Source organism: Plectropomus leopardus, chromosome 1, assembly GCF_026936395.1.
Source record: "Plectropomus leopardus strain MGB_pleo_1.0 chromosome 1, ASM2693639v1, whole genome shotgun sequence".
In the NCBI taxonomy this organism is placed as follows: Eukaryota; Metazoa; Chordata; class Actinopteri; order Perciformes; family Serranidae; genus Plectropomus; species Plectropomus leopardus.
Window position 1 is genome coordinate 20,172,717 of NC_142176.1, and position 17,723 is coordinate 20,190,439.

The following is a 17,723-nucleotide window of genomic DNA, read 5'->3' on the forward strand; positions in this document are numbered from 1 at the left end:
TTCATTTATAATGTTAATATATTTGGATGTAATAGTTGTCTGTCTCTCTCTGTCAGCCCTGTGATAGTCTGGTGACCTGTTCAGGGTGTACGCTGCCTCTCACCCAGTGTCAGCTGGGATAGGCTCCAGATAAATTGCAATATTGGTGTAGAAATACACTAATATTGCAATTTAGCATGCGATTTTGACAGTTTCTTAAAGTTGTAGTGTGTAGGACTAAGTTGCATCTAGCAGTGAGGTTCCAGAAACTGAAACTTTGTGTTTATAGGATAAATATGGTGGCTGACACACAAATGCAAATGCCTATGTAGAGCCAGTTTTTGATTTGTCTGTTCTGGGCTACTGTAGAAATAATACAGAGGACTCAGTGGAGGAGGACTCACTGTGCATGTAGATATAAATTCTCATTCTAAAGTAAAAGAAACACAACAATTCTTATTTTCAGGTGATTAGAAACTAATTAAAACATACATAAATATTATATTCAATTTCTGCCAATATATGCCCTTAAATCCTACACACTGGACCTTTAAGTTACACTGGGCTGCCTGTCAGTTGTAATACTGATAATAATGATGATGGACTGCTGGGAGTATAAATCATTCTGCTGTGTGATTAAAAGATAGTTGTGGGATTACTTTGATCTGTTAAACATGGAGAGAGCAGCTGGTCTTCTTAAAGACTTAAACAGGTACTGAGCAGCCACTGGGACATTATTGAGAACAGCTTGGCAACCAGCCATATAACTTAGCTCTGTTGTACAATTAGTAGTTATCAATTCATCTGGATGCACCACCGTCCCCACTGTGTCCATTATGTCTTATCAAGATGTCTCCTATTGCTTGCCTGCCAAGGCTTTCTGAAGATCGATATGAGATTAAAACTTTGCCTCTCTTGTGTACGAAATACAAATACAGTGTTTCAGTGAATCCCTTCCTCCCTCTCTGTTTTTATCTAAATAGTTCAAAAGGTGTCCTAATTAATAGCAATAGCAAACATGTCTAGATATGTGCACACAGATAAAGTGTGCACAGTGTCCTTGTCTCTTTTATTTGTCTTCAAGCAGTTTGTCCTCTTTTGAACTCAAGAAACATTTAACGTTAAAAAATACAAGGCAAACTGTTCTGTATATCAGCAATACTATTCTTACATTTTTCTTTATCTTAAGTCTATCAAATCTGTTTTTTTAACCATAATGTATGTGCAAGCTGCAAATATTCTGCATGTTTGTGCCACTGACTGTATGATAAAGATAAGATGACATGACTGTTCCCCAAAAGTGAAGCCAAAATATTTCAATTGCCTCCAGGTGGCTCGCTGCACTATAGATCTAAACCCTGCCCCCTCCATGTTAGTGGAGGGGATGTGGGTCAAACTAAAAACTTAAAGCACTCGTCAACTTCCATTTTTCTTTTTCTTTTTTAAATGGTTTCTGCCAGTTTAGGTCATTTTTATCACACTGATGTTCGTTGTTCGATTGTTTCATTGATCAGATGAGGTCGGTTATAACTAGATATCTGAAGGTATTAAAAGGGAAGGGAGGGATGGCAGCTGTGTGTGTCAATCAGTGTGCTCCCAATCAATGGCGCTGCTCACAATTGGTTGGACTCAATACCACAGAGATCACTATTGCGCAGTCTAGCTCCAATTGGCATCAACACAACAAGATGGCAGTGCCTGTATCTGGAAAATGCTGGCTTTGTTTTTTTTTAGCAGTAGGTGGAAGTGAAGACGTGTTGTCCATTTTTATATACAGTTGTTGTTGGTTTGTAAATACTTTAAAATAGCCAATAGAGATAGATGGTGATAGAAAGACTGTAACGACGGCTTTTCTCACCAGTTAAATTAAGACTTCCAGTTTATGTCCATGGCTGCGGAAAGTTCATTCAACATTCGTGAACATGAGCTACCCAGAAAGCCAGAAACTAGAGGATAAAGTGGCAAACTTGTGATGTCATTGAATATTAAGTCTGGAGCTGCTCAATCTACAATTTTTGTTGTTGTGGAAAAAATGATTAAATTTGAAACTATGAGGATATGATAACGCATAAGCACCGTGGTTGTTTGTATGCGTGTTTATTGTTGTTATTCACTGACCCTAATCCTATTTCTGCAATAACTTCACTTATTACTCTACTATTGAGTTAGCGCTTATTGCTTTGGGAACTACCATTACTGTTCTGCCTGCATTTTACATCAACTACAACCTAGTCCCTGATTGGTTGATTGTGTTGTCAACTAATGAGTGTATCCCAGATTGGCCCAGACTAGCCCTGACTGGGTTTTAATTTTTCTAAAGTACTTAGGGCGGCATCAGGTCCAGACTGACTCACAGAGCAAAACAGAAGGTTGAGCTTGAGCTCACATCATCAGGATGGTCTCACCAGTCTACCTTTAAAGTCATGCTTTACCTCCCACAACAATCAGCTTGAACAAGGCATTCGGTTTGTGTCTGCTCAAAAGACTGACTGTAGATTTCTAATCTACCCCTCATGATTTGCATTTTCAGTGTTACACATTAAGGTTCGTTAATTCATGTTTTCACTGGTTCAGTGTTCTAAACCTGAAGACATTTGTAAATGTGAGCAAATAAACACTTTGAGATAGCCACCATTTACAATACTAACATGACAAACACATGAGTGCGACTGGCAGCATCTAATTTTTTCATACAAAATTAGCTGTTAGCTCTTGTAGAAGATGTACATTTTGTGAATTCCCCTCCCTCTCAGAAAGTGTGAAGCAGTTATTGCAGGGTTTGTGCAGCTGGAAATGCAAAGCTTGTGCTATTGTACAGCTCCTCCATGTGCCCATGAGTGATCACTACACATTTCTGTCACTATTCAGTGGGTCCCCCTGTTGGTCAAAAAATAAACACTGCCTTTTGCTGCAGCAACACAGTGATAATACTTTACACTGCAGGTGCAGCCAGATGTTCATTAATCACAGCTATGGCAACTGGCATGATGGTAATTGGTTTGTGTTTGTGTGTGTGTGTCTTTTCTTGAAGCAGATATTACAGTTAACCGATGAGCTTTTAAATGATAATTAGTCTCCGCTGTTGCCATGGTCACGGGAGCGAACTGGCAGAGGAGCGTGTGTCAGAGGAGGCAGTGTGACATACAGAGAAAGACATCAGCCGCCGCCTCCTCCTCGCAAAGATGCTGAGTTAGGATGCAAGGGCTGCACACATTCACACCACGGCGCTCCCTCCATCTCTCTGCCTGAGTCTATCGAATTGAAAACAGTCATTAGCACAGCTCTTTCAGAGTCAGAAACACGCAGTCAGCTTTATTTCTCATGGAAAAGTGTCTCAGTCAAACATGACTTCACAGTGAACACGCTGTGACAATGTCATTTATGAGCAGCTTACAATGTTCTGCTTTTGTCTGCAGTATTTGCTCATCTGATTCGTAACATGTAATTACTGAGAGGTTTTCAAACTGAGTCGTGAGTGTGTGGAACCGCAAAAACTAATTTGAGAACTAATGATAAAAAATAAAGACAACTGATAAGTGTGAGCAGGCAACAGCTAAGGAACAGTGAGTCACATGCATAAAATCCTCTAAAGATAGATACAGCACTCACATGCTGTACGGCACCTGACAAGACGACTCTCTCATTTAACATCCCTGTTTCTCTGCTGCCTTTCTGTCAGCAGAGTGTGAGGTACAATGAGTGCCATTAGTTTGCTGGGGATGTCATTTTTATCCTGTTTGAACCAAAGATTATTAACCTCTAAAAAGACAAAGTATGGCTTTGATTTCTTTTGACTTCGAATGATCTGAAAATGCTCTCACATTGTAATAAAAATAACACATATACAGTGTGTGTATAGTGAGCCAAGGAGTGTAAAATGGAGTTTTGAATACATAAAATGTAAAACATATATACAAAAGCAGTACTTACTTTGATCTTAACAATATTCAGATAAACAGATGCCAGGAGAAATATAAAATTATTAGTACATTAACCCTTTAAACCCTGACCATGTTGGTGCTATCTCGTTCAAAACATGTGAAAAAGGTAATGAGCAACATGACAAGAACTGAATCAGAATCAGAAATCAGAATCAGAAAAAGATTTATTGCCAGGTATAGTTAACACAATACAAGGAATTTGTTCTGGTGGGTTGGTGCAACATAAATATAGGGAAAAAAAACAGATAAAATAGAAGATACAAATATAAAATATAAAATATAAAAAGTACGAGTCTAGCAGTGCAAAACAAAACAAAACAAGTAACACAAATTGCATGAAATTAATAAAAAGTACAAGAAAACTACTTGAAAATTAGTAAAATAAAAGAACAAATAAAAACAACAAAAGAGAGTAAAATGAATACACAAACAAGGTCATTAGCTTAAAAAAACAAAGAGCTTAAATATTATAATTCTTTAACATATTCTTGAATATGTTATTATCATCATTATAAATTATAAATTTGTGTATGTCTTTTTTTTCCCAAGACATTTTTCTTAATCATTTTTAAAATCTACAAATGTCTTGCAATATGTGGAGCATGAATTGTCAAGTTGCTTTATGCTCAAAGACTTGTTTGTTTGGGTTTTTTTTTTTTTAAAAAAAGAGCTAGGGAAAAACTATTTATAATTGCTATAATTACATATTTAAAATTATATCACAGAATGTTATTTATTTTTTAAGCTCTTTTTCCAGGCTATCTCCTTGTTTTTTTTAAACTGTTTGTTAGCTTTTTTTAAAAATTGTAATTTCTATTTATTTATTTACTAATTTTCAGGTAATTGTCATGTACTTGGAAATTTCTTCTTTAGTTGTTCTTTTCATGTTTCTGAAAGAAATAGCACCAATTTCCCAACGATACAAGTTGTTTTTTAGCGAGACATTGTTGCGTTTCCAGCTGCAATTGTGCCATGAAAGCAACTGTTTTGTAATGAACCATTGCTACATTTCCAGTGTAAATATGGCTCCAAAATTAAATCTCTAAATTCATATTGCGCATTCAATTATCCATACTAGCACACTATATAATATGCCAGAAAAAGATGTAGTATGTCCTAATAAATAGAATGTTAGACACAGTATGTCAAAAACACCAGGACAACATCCGGTTGGATTTTGCAGTGTGCAATACATGCTTGCTTTTCTGGCTTTTCTGACCCACAGTCCTCTTCGCAGCGGAAGATATGTCACATCGACTGAACTTCAAACAGATGTAAGCTCATTGACAGCTGATGCAAGCAGCAGTGACAGATGACAGGGCATTAAAGTGACTGATGATAAGTCCAATAATAATGTATTATATATTAATTGCTAAAGTGAATAAAATAATCAATATGTGGGCTAATTTCGATATATAACATGTTTGGTTCCACAATCTATGCTGTTGTAACCCGAGTGTTAACAATAAACCAGACAAGCTTCGCTAATGATGCTTTCTTTAATCTCCATGGTAACGGATATATGAGCAGGAGGGTCAAGTTCAAGGCACATTGTTATGAAGTATGTTCTGATTATGTGCATACTGCATGAAACAGTACACAATGTGTAAAGGCAGCTGTGGTACCTACTATGACTTAAAGTAAAAAGAATTAGTATGCAATTCAGAAAGTACCCACAATCATTTCCTCACAATAATCAAGTGATTTTTGTGCTGAATCATTATCACATAAAAACCACAGTGCTATAAAGAGGCATAGGAATGTAAAAATTCAACATACAGTATAATGTCAATATTTATGATTTGGTTGATTTTGGTTCCTGGTTACAGGAAAAGAAATCACGCACTGCTTCTTTTACAGCTGGTAGAAGCTAAAGCGAGTTAAGAGCTAAACTGACTCCTAAATACATCTGTATATACAGAAGGAAATTTTGGGAGATGACTCATGAGTCCACATTGGGTTATGTGCCTTATTATACTAAGCTGTGCATCTTTGTCTGTTGCCTTTGGAAACTAGTGGTTTCCAGGGGAAAACCTGTCATAAACAACAACAGTTTAGCAAAACTCAAATCATTAAGTCTTTGTCCAGTGTGTCACACTGAAGATATGATTTAAATCTCAGGGTGTTACGAAGGTAGCTTTCATGTAACGTTTAGCAAATATATTTTTAAATGTCTGTCTGTTTCGGTTGGTGAGTGAGCTTCAGATTACAACCATCATTTTTATCGTCAGTGCAGTTTGTGGCTCTTGCTGTCCCAAATTTTAAGACATTTTTATAAAATATTTGTGTAATATCATTCAATCTTTGAAACAGTTTCAGGGAAGATAAAATAGTGCTCAAATAACCCTTTGAAACCTGGATCGACATCAGTTTTCTGGTGCTTGGTTAGACATCCTTCACATGCATTTAAACCTTTGAAACCTGAACAAATTGGTTTGATTTCTTTTGAAATTGCTAAAAAGGAAAGGAGCAACTTGGCAATCTCTCGCGATTTGCAATAAATTAGAAAAAGAAGAGCTGAAAATTTGTTTTTAAAAAGGGAGGGAGAGAAAGAGATAGAGAAAATTATCAGTAGATAATCATTAAAAAAGAGCCAAATGTCCAGAAACCTATATTTAGAATTAAGGATCATGATGATGATTATGATTTTATTTTTTGTTATTATTTTAAATTTAAACTTTTTGTTTTGTTTTAACATTTTTTCTTAAAATTTCTGGCAATTTTCTTGTAATTCAGAGCTTATAACTTCTGCCTGTGTTCTTAAAATAAATCAAGCCAATTTGCTCAATTTAAAAATGGTTAAACTATTATCTTTGGAGCTTAGATCAGATTCAGGTACTGCTTCAATTAAGTTTTTCAGAATTGTACAGAGTGTTTGTAACGTATGCGGAACAAGATTGTAAATGTTGATTGTTAGCTTCTCTGATGATCTTGTGGCATTTACAGGCGGTAGTAGCAAACTGTAAATACTGTACATACACAGATACAGCATTGCTATGGAAGGGGGCTGCAGCGGAACTTCAGTGTATTGAAGCAGTCCATCTGGTTGCCTCACTGGGACACTGGGACACTGTTTCATCCAGCGTGACATTTTCTAATCCAAATCATGTTTAATGCATGCCCTCTGTTGGGCACTGACAGATGAGATACAGGGATTGTTGTTGATACAAGGAGTGTGTGTGTGTGTGTGTGTGTGTGTGTGTGCGTGTGCGTGTGCGTGTGTGTGTGTGTGTGTGTGTGTGTGTGCGTGTGCGTGTGCGTGTGTGTGTCATGGTCACCCGCCTGCTGATTCCTTGGCATAGTTGCACGCTTTTCTATAACCTCGACGACAGAAAGACGCACACAATCTCAGGTGCACCAGATGTGACGCTAATACAAAAGAAGTGGTCCCTGAAAATGCAGCTGAATTATGAATCTGAAATTCCCCACAATTTGCCATCACCAGCAAAGCCCACGTCGTGCACATCAAAAGGAATCAATACAAGGCACACGTTAGATTTAATCAATACCGGACACGAGCCAATGTGCTCATTTACTTTTTATTCTTTTGCATGCATAAGCTCACACACAGTCTCTCACTAGCTGCCTCTGAAGCCGTGAGATTTTCTTTTCACTCACACTCACAAACACATAGTCTCTCTGTTTCTCTCTCTCTCTTCCTCAATCTTCCGCTCTCTCATTATAAGATTTACAACTCCCCTTAAAATAAAGATGTCACTGTTTATGCCTTGCAGCAACCTTCAAAGGTGGGCTTCCTGGTTTTTGCCACCCACAAGCACTCTCAAATAAATTTCTTTCAATGTTTATGCGAGGGCATTTTTTGAGGTCTGCATGTATAAATGATGACACTGGATGGAATGTCAGACTGCTGCCGATTCATAGGCCTCAGTGGGCTGTTTTTGGCTGAAAGTGGGATTTTTTTTAATCAGCCAGACTATATCTGTAATCAGCTTTTCCTATGCTGTATTTTACATTCAGGGTGGTTTTAATATGAAATTATTTTATAGGAACTGCTTTCTTATTTATGTTCTCTACTCACTCTTAAAACTGTAAGTAGCTGCAACCTTCGGTCTCGTGAGCAACTTTTGTATGTTGTTCCTCGAGCCTGCACTGTCTTTGGTGAAAGTGCTTTTTGTGTTTTTTGCTCAGTCATCTTGTTGTCACCTGCAGAGTTACCTTAAATTTGGACTATTTTATCAGCCTGGGAGATTTTAAAAACAGGATTATAAATATTTTGGACATTGAATAATCATGTTCAGTTCCCAAATGCTGCTAATTGACTGTTTTAAGTTTGTTGCCCGTTGTGTTTGAATTTTTCTGCTGTTTGTTTTACATTCTGCTGTTGTGTTTTTTGTCTACTTGTTCTTTTGTGTAAAAATTCTTTGTGCTGCTTTCTTGGCCAGGACTCCCTTGGAAAAGATGTTCTGAATGTCAGTGGAGACATTCCTGGTTAAATAAAGGTTAAATAAATAAAAATTAAGCATTATGGGATTGGCCCTCCAGTATGAAACCATCAAATGTTATCTGATTGTGACTGAGATTTGTTTCTCAAGTAGACTGTCGAGTAGTTTGAATATGCAATGTAATCACAGTTTTGAAAAGGCTTGAAAGCATTAGTAACTGCATCTGCTGTTTAATTTGTGTCTCTGGCCAGTTTCCTGAGTGAGGAGGGGGAATAATAGCTTGCTGTCCTTTTCAAGTGTATGCTTGTCTTATTTATTAGAAAGCTTTTTCCTTATATACACGACTAAAAATCTGTTTGTTTTGGGTTTTTTTTTCCTATCTTGTTTATGCGGTCATGTGTAAATGTTGAGTTTGTCAATGACTTTGCCATTACTCTCAAAGCTCGTACAAAAGAGGGGCTTTTAAGCAACTAAAAGGTGTGTGCAATTAAGCCTGTTTGAGCTTCCGAAACCTTTTATGTCAAGTAACACTCACCCAAATATATTCCACCTAAAATCTGTTGTCACCTATTCATTTCTCTGATATTTTGCCTGTATTGTTTATGCATAATAAAACAGGTGAGCGCTATTAAAATCCATCAACCTCTTAATCCTAATGCAGGTAGTTTGGGTTTTTTTTTTTTTTTTTAGCTTGCACCAGTTTAGTGCTGACAGGTTCCCTTTGCTCGCCTCCAGTCTCTCTGAAGTACAGCACGCTCCTGTGTGTGATGTGATGTAATGTGGATCCAGTCAGTGACTCACTCTCTAGCTGTGTCCTAATTGCCTCCTTCCAAGTCCGCATTTCAAGGCTGCATACGTCATAAGAATTTGAGGGGGCATTCTCGTTGCAAGGCTTCTCCAAATGCAGCAGAGAAATGCAGCTCTCTCTTGCTTGAATCTGGAAAGTACGACTAGTTTATCTAATGCAGTTTACAGCACTTAACGATTGCACAGCAGTCCTTGTTAATGGTGTATTCGTAGAGTTCTTGCCACCTTTGGACTCCCTAAAAACTTTGTTTTTATCTTGGATGTGTGTCGTTTTGCAGGAGGCAGCAGTGCATGCTTTGTTGAGCTTTGTGTTCATCTCACTGTGCTCTGAGCGCACATTTATAAAAATGCAGAGCAAAAATCCTTAACAATTTTTGGTTGATGAAAATGAGAAGGTGGACTGAGTGATAAAGTGTGGCCTAGTTTTATTTTGAAAGTCTGTAAAATTAGGCGAACTATAGCACACACATAGAATAAGAGATTAGTTTATTTGACAGCGTACAGAATATACTATCATGTTTTCCTATAATCCTATTTATGTGCCTCCATGATTGTGAGGGCTTTAGTAACGAGGGTCATAACCCAAACAGATCCATCCAAGTTGGGGAGGTTTCAGGGTAGAAGCCAGCTAAAATAAACAAGGCAAACTAATACAAGCCAATGAGGCACGCAACTCTCTGTGTGACTCAAGAGATAAGGCATCGCCCCCTGGTGACATGCCAAGATTTTAGGAAGTCCTTTGCCAAATTGCTAACAAGTTAGGAAACATCACCTGATCACAATGCATTGATCAGGTTTTTATGTTTTTTCTTGTTATTAATATTCTTGGTATTTTGTTGGCCACTGCTGTGCATAGATTATAAAAATACTATCCACGCTGTGCCACACATGCATACATTTGCCATCAGCCTAGTAAAGTATTCCAAATTTTTGTACAACTCTTACTTTAAACTGAAGTATCATGAAGCTTTACCATTGGTATACACACATTATTTGCCTTAAAATGTGTATTTTGACTGTTGCAAGTTAAGGAGAACTGACCAAACACAATTGGTTGTGATATCTGTGAGGCTAGGTCTGAAAAATTGCATTTTTTTTAACCAGGAAGTCTCTAGTTAGTGATGAGAGACTGTAATACCTTTTCCAAGAGAGACCTGACCAAGACAGCACACTAGTTTATACAGGAATAAAACACTGCAGAAAGAAAATTCAATCACCAGACACACAAGAGAGAGACTAATTTCAGCTCAAATAAAGCAGCTGCTTTTCTTAAGATGGTCTGCAGATTATTCCAAGTCCAGGGAGCAAAGTAGGAGAACGCTTTTATCCCCAGTTTAGTGCAAACCCTTGAAACTTGGAAATGAAGCTACAGTTATAGTGCCTACTTTAAAACGCAAGTGATACACTGTATTTATGTGTTGGAACAAGAAATGTGGGAATAAGTTTGTTTTGGCACCTAAGAAATGACCTCCCTACTCGTGAGCTGTTGCTTCGGTGTGGCTTCTGGGTGCTGTTTGATTTTGTGTGTGATAAAACATACAAATATTCACTGCACATTTTCAAACAGAGGCAAATGTCGCCCATCAGTGGGCACATGTCCCGCATGCCTGGTCAGGCTGCTATATTATTAAGGCTGTGTGCTCTGCAGCTGTGTTTCAGCCAGTCTGACTACAATATACGGACACAAGCCAGAGATCCATTTTCACATCAGTGTGTGCCGTCTGTGCCAGGACCATTATTATAATTACTGATACTGCTGTCCTTCTGTTACCACAATAAAATGCCTCTGGGAAAACTCTGAACAAATTCTGGACTGGAAAAATCTAATTTGTCTCAAGGATCTTATCATTTGCTGTTTAATGCTGTAATGGCTTTAAGGCCAGATGGGGTGAAAAAAAGAAAGAAGGCAATCTTTGCTGAGTCTAGAAGGAAGGAGAATATACTTTTGTCTTCATGATATTATATGAAAGTCAGCTTCCCTCCCACTTCTATCTCCCTCCTGACCAAACTTCAAAGTCCCCCCTTCAGCATCAAATATTAAGCAGGGTGCCGTGCTTACACCTGTTCCTCAGTGGAGTGGCTTGTTCCATTTACTCCTACTTTCATCACACCAGCTGATACGCAGGGTACGCACCATCAACCACAGAGGCTCTTTAACAGTCAGATTATTTATTGACAGTCATTTTTTTCTTAAAGGTACACCTGACCCCTAAATGAAATATATACATATTGTTCCTCTTACCTGTAGTGCTACTTTGTGGGAAATTGTGGGATTTTGTTTGTTCTCATGTGTGCCTTCCTTTTTCAGATATTATTTTTTGGGCTTTTTAGCTTTATTCGACAGGACAGTCTATAGAATGAAAGAGGGAAGAGAGAGGATGACATGCAGCAAGAGCCAGAATCAAACCCGCAGCCGCTGTGGCAAGAATAAAGCCCTTGTACCTGGGGCACATGCTGTCCTCAGCTCTAATTTTATTACTTTTATTCATTACTTACCTACTTTTTTATACTTTATATGCTGTTTTGTTTGTGTACTTGCATGTTTACACCTGGGTAAGGGAGAAACAGCATTTGTTTATGTCCTGCACATATGGCAGAATTGACAATTAAGTTGACTTTGAGATTTAGCAGCATTAAACGATTTATCAAATTCATCCGTTTTCTCTCCACCAAACCACACTTGCTAGCCGTATAACTACGCAGAAGGAGGCGTGTATCTTCTCGGGGACAAGAGGCTTGTGCTTGTGACAGCGCAAGATGAGAACCTAATGGAATCTTCCTTGGCTGAGCTATAATGTTAACTAGCTCATGTGGGCTAGCAGTATCAAGTAGATACAGGCTTTAGGTCATTAGAGAGAAAATATTTCCTACATAAAACTGCTCAAAACAAGGTCTGTAGAATATCTTGAGTAACTGGGTCATGATTTCTGGAAAGAGACATTGATGTCAAGTTTCTCAGATTAAATTATTTGGCGTTTTGAGCACCATAAGTGAAGTGCCATCTAGTTCCATTATACTGGAGAGGAGGCAGATGTCTCTGTGGCAGATATCGCCAACATGCTGCAACTCGCATTAAAAATAATCCAGATAGGTAAATAACACTACATGTAAGAGGAAAAATGTGTATTTTTGATTTGGGTATAAACTGCCCCTTTAACTTTTTTTATTGCCATAATTAATTAATCTCTATATGGAATTATGTATGCCCTCATTTCTTACAGAGATGTTGTGGAACCAATGCCTTGCTCTAGGGCACGAGCAGATCTGATGCTAGCTGACACTCACGGCTTTAAGCTCCATCCTCAGCTACGCAAAATGCCTTCTCAATTACTGTGCCCTCCCGCTCCTCAAATACAGTGATAATTGCAACTAGGCGGACTGATGATGCAGGTTGTTTTTTTTTCTGCACATTTTCATCTTTTGGTTTGTCGTCACAATCATAGCGATATGAAGTAAATTAGGAAACCCCCCCAAAAATAACCTGGGTCTCCTGGGTCATGACACAAAAACAACACTGTCTCTCTTTGAGTCTATCCGAGTTTGATGAGGAAAGACCGTGCGGGGTTTTTCTTGTGTAGTGGAATTATGGATCTGTAATTTGCAGAAGAAACAGCAGCAGAACTGTGTAGGAGGGACATCTGACTCCACTGCCTACTTCAGTAAAAACACAAACTGTTGTCAACATGCTTCTCAGTATTTAACACAGTAATATTTAGCTCTCAGAATAACAAACTCATGTATTTAATGTCATTATAGAACACATGCAGGTCCATACTTACCTGTTTAATACTCAACCTTAAAAGATCTGATCCACTCGACTTCATTTGACTTAAACATCCCTGGTGGTCTGTGACCTGGTGGGAGAAGCACTGTGAGGGATCAATCTGTTTGGAATTTTATGAAAGCTGATTTATTTTACTGTTGTCAACAGTTTCTTTCTGTTCGTGTGAAAATGAAATACCTTTGTGACTTGACATTTCTGAAAGGCCATACCTTTGGAGAATGCAATCAATGTTTCATTATGTTTTCAGTAAAGAAGCTGCAGCCGGCTCTGATGCTGTCTGTTATAGAGGAGAATAAAACCAAGTCCTGACCAGATTTATTTAGTGTTGGCTGAAACATCCAGCACATTGAGCAGCACCTGCAGAAAAGATTGGTAATTGTTTCATTTCAGGCTAATAACCAATGCCTAATAACATCATGTAAAAGCAGCTTAACCCTTTGAAACCTGAGCATACTGGTTTGATTTCTTTCAAAAACATGGGGATGAGGCAAGGAGCAGTAAAAGCAGGAAATTACTAAAAAGTAACATGAAAATTAAGAAAAGAAAAAGGTAGAGAAGAATATATGTGTACATCGTTTTCTGTCACATACTTAAAATATATGATTATATTGGTTGTAATTTTAGTTTCAATAGCCATTTTTCCTTTTTAAACAAATGTCCCCGGGTCATGTTCATGACAACTTTTACTAATTTCATGCAATTTGTGGGACATTTTATGCTTTCATTTTTAGGGTTTGTTTTTGTTTTTCCCTTTCTTTTTTTTCTTTTTTTATGCTTATTTTCATGAAATTTTCTTATTTCTTACAAAACTTACTAACTTACTAATTTTTTGCTAATTTTTGAGCCATGTCTTGTCAAGTTACTAACTGTCTTCCCTATGTTTTTGAAAGAACTCAAACCAATTTGCTCAGGTGTCAAAGGGCTTATAGCCACATAGCGAAAACCTTTACATTAAAGAAAGATAATCTCTGATTCTGAATTGCTATCACCACACAAGACACCACAGAAGGAGTATTAAATAATAATCACAATAATATCATACTTATTATATTACGTTCCATTTCTGCCAATATATCCCCCTAAATCCTACATACTGGACCTTTAAAACACACATTTTCCGTCATATAAAGAGAGAGTCTTTTTGTTGTTTCAGTTTCTCCCTGGTTCACTTTGGCAGTCAACTGCTGAACTATCAGTGATGCTTTCTTTTAGGCATGAAATAAATAATTTAGGGAAGATGCCTGAATGCGTGACTTCAATGTTTTACTAGTCTTTGCTGAAATAATATTTCTCACAATACTAAATGCTGCCGTATGGCTTTACCATGATGCACAGTGTCTCTAATCTGATCAGCACATGAGTTCTGACCTTGGGAGAATGAACTTGCTGTAAGCTTCAGTGCATTACAAATGCCCTTGTAGTCATGAATGTGTATGTGTGTGTGCACTTCAATGCATTTGTGTATTTCAGAATGGTTTGGTGCATCGAATGTCCTGAGTCCATGTGAATACATAATAGGAATCAGTGCAACTCTTGGATGATGAAATACAGCAAATAATAGATGTAGCTTGAGGCTGTTTTGCAAGGAGTCAGTGGATGGGAAGATGCTTTCATCTGTACCCACAAGCAATAGATTTTCCTCCCCGAATAGCCTATTTTTTTTTTTAGGATTGTTGAAGATGATTTCTTAAATTCAGCATGGATCACACACTTGAAACTGAGATATTTGCTGATGGAGAGGACATGAATGGACTCCTTGTGAAGCAGTTTTGTTACGAGGAAGCTGCTCGGTTTTAACTGTCTGTAGATGGACTCCTGAATAACCCTGGGAACACAGTGAGTGATGTGTGTTTGTGTGGTGACAGTGAGGGGCGGCAGACGGAGGGCGGAAGCAGATGTGTGTGAGCGAGGTTCAGAGCTGTGGCACTATCACAGGGTGCCTTTGTCTGGCTGGAGAGAGTGTTGAATTAAAGGCTGTTAACACTAGTCATATGCTAATGCCTCTTACTCTGAGAGAATAAATAAATTATGGTCCAGAAAACACATCTGAGTCCCTGCTTTACATGCCTCATGCAACACAGACAGTGTGCAAGAAAGAGTCAGAAAGAGAGAGTGAGTGTGTGGCTGCTTTATAGAGAGCAGGGTGGCACTGTACAGAAATAGCGTAGAGGAACATCAAAGAGGCAAGACAAAGAGGAACTCTCTATTTTTTTTTTTTCTTAAGGCTTCGCACTCGATGGTGCTGTAGGTGATGCTACACGAGAGATAACGAGAGATAGATTGGGCAGAGAGCGAGATTTGGACAGGGAGGAAGGAAGGGAAGGGTGGGGGGGATTTAAAGGGCAAGAAACGGAGGGAGATTTAGATACAGAGCGAGAGCGAGGGAAGAGAGCCAGCGCAGAGCAGGAGCAGAGGAGGTGGATGGGAGAGGAGAAGAGGAGAGGCATTGACTGGATGCGTACACATGGGAGAGAAGAAAACGGGTATTTCATGCGCTCGGTGTGCATCACTGAGGAGCGCGGCTGTCTGCCTGGATTGTTAGTCATTTGCTAGAGGACATACGGAGAAACACGGGCAGGCTGGGGAATACAGGGCTGCGTGCAGAGGATGAACAGGCGACGTGGGCTCTCTGGCTGTGATCGCTGTCCTCAGACCCCCGTAGCCACTTGCACTAGTGCTGTTGCAGGCCGTTAGCCTCACAGTTAGGAAGCAGCAGTCAGTGATTGATACAGAATGAGCTCCAAGCACTCCTCCGACTGGATTCCCTACAGGTACTGTACCACATGCCTGAGAACGCAGGAGGAAAGGGGGCGCAGTGGTCATTTTCAGAGCCTGTGTGTGTGTGTGTGTGTGTGTGTGAGAGAGAGAGAGAGAGAGACAGAGACAGAGAGAGAGAGCGGGTGTTCAGTCATTTGAGTGTCTGACAAGGAGATAAGACTGATAACGGTAACATTGAATTGGCACAATAAAAGCATATAAGTGGCATAGTAGGCCTATTCTTATTTTGGGTCATATGAAAATGTTTGGCAAAATGTTGCTTTTAGTTTTTTTTATTTGACTGTGGCTTTTTTTTTAAGGAATACCACAGGAAAATAAATGAATAATGCAAAAGTGATTCCCAGAATTTTAGCTGCATGAACTATTAAGCTCTCAGTTTGGTTCACGGGCAGAAAAAAAAAAAAAAAAATCATTTTTCCATACACTGTTCATGTGTAAAACTGTCTATATTTTGATTATTTCTGGAGGGTTTGGGTTTTTTTTTTTTTGCATTTAAAGGAATTAATTAATTGGAATGTCATTATGAATGTAGGATGTTCATTTGGTCGTCATTAAAATCACAGAGGAAGTTCCTGCCTTCGTATGAGAATGAGTTTTATGTGTATGTGTGGAAAAAATGATACATATTGCATGATGCTGGAAGTGTAGTCTTGTCGTTGGTAGTAAAGTATTTTTTGTGAATATGAAAAGTGTGAGCATTTATGAGCTTTTCAGCATCTTGCTTTAAAACCTACATCTGCTTTCATCATTTCAAGTGCAGAGCTAATGCTGCTGGCTCGTTCCTCTGATTGAATACCCATTGCCATGGTTTCCCTGCTTACTCTGATGCCATTAGCTTGCGGTTGCTATAAGCACAGTGGCAGTCCATGAATTTCAGAATGAAATCAAACTTGTGGAAGACTTTAGAGACACTCATATTTATGTAAAATATAAAAAACAAGGTCAAAACAAAAGCATTTGAAAAAAAAAATCTAATTATTAAAAACGTAAGCAGTACTGAGAAGGAAAAACTGTATTTATTGGGTCATTCTACATTTTGGCCCTTCTCATTCACTTTTCATTACAGATAAAATGTCCTAATGGTGGACAAAAATATACAAACAACACACTAATAACTCAGTATTTGCAGTGATCTCTTGAATATTTGAGTGTTAGTGAGAGGGTCGGGGCAGAGAGGTTGATGGCTCCTCAGTGAGGAGATTTTCCTCATCCAGTGAAGCTGCCATAAAAAATGCATGGGCCTCTGTGCAGAGTTGGAGGAGACAGCTGCACTGTGTGGCTCTCTCTTTTTATTAGAGCAATGCTTTGCATGCATTCACAAAAATTAACAAAGTGATGAAGAAATAGCTTTAGTTATTTTCTGTGGGGAGAAAATTGACCACATTAGCATTTCAGTAGTGAAGGAATTGCGCAAATCTCTATTTCTTTCTGGTATTTGAAACCCAAGGAGGGCAGCAGGAGTCACAAAACAAATTATGAAATTGAAATATTATCAAAATGCATTTACAATTATTTCACATTACTTTTTCAGAAAATCTTATCTGAGACTGGTTAAGTGTGGGTGATAAAAGACATTATCTGTGTTACTTTTCTCATAATATCACATTGTGTTAACATTAGCTTTATTATTTACTTGACAAGGTCAATTTTGGGCGTTGTAGTGCTCATCAAATTAATGTTCTCACAATCAAATTTTATGCAAACAACAATTAATTATGTTTTTGTGTGTATTCTTGGATTGTCATCCAGTGTTGCAAGGTGCTGCTGCAGAATCATCAGCCAGTGATGTTCACGCATATAAAACCTGGTGATGCATATGAAACTATTTTAAAAGTGTGAAGAGGAGTCAGTTGAATCCTTCCCTCCTCTGTATATCAAAGTCACCTGGGGTTGGCTGAGTTGATAAAAAAAAAAAAAACACACACACATTTTTTTGTCTCCAAATCAAAATGCTCATTTATTTAAAAAACAAGAGAACAACTGATAAACTGTGCAATTAACCCAAATGCCCAACTGCAGGATGTTTGTGTT

General features: G+C 38.2%; 1 protein-coding gene across 5 annotated transcripts in view; it reads left to right on the forward strand.

The window, feature by feature from the left end:
* Positions 1-17,723, forward strand: part of tub (TUB bipartite transcription factor) — a 67,061-nt gene that overhangs the window by 19,421 nt on the left and 29,917 nt on the right. Inside the window, exons 1-2 of one of the 5 annotated variants that reach the window (XM_088077301.1) lie at positions 15,257-15,563; positions 15,598-15,685. The exons of 3 other annotated variants lie outside the window; for them this stretch is intronic. In XM_088077301.1, coding sequence (XP_087933427.1) covers positions 15,648-15,685 — 38 coding nt within the window. In that variant the 5' untranslated portion in view covers positions 15,257-15,563; positions 15,598-15,647. Of the gene's footprint in view, positions 1-15,256; positions 15,686-17,723 lie in introns of those variants that run through there. One more of the 5 variants, XM_042488164.2, reaches the window with a different exon arrangement.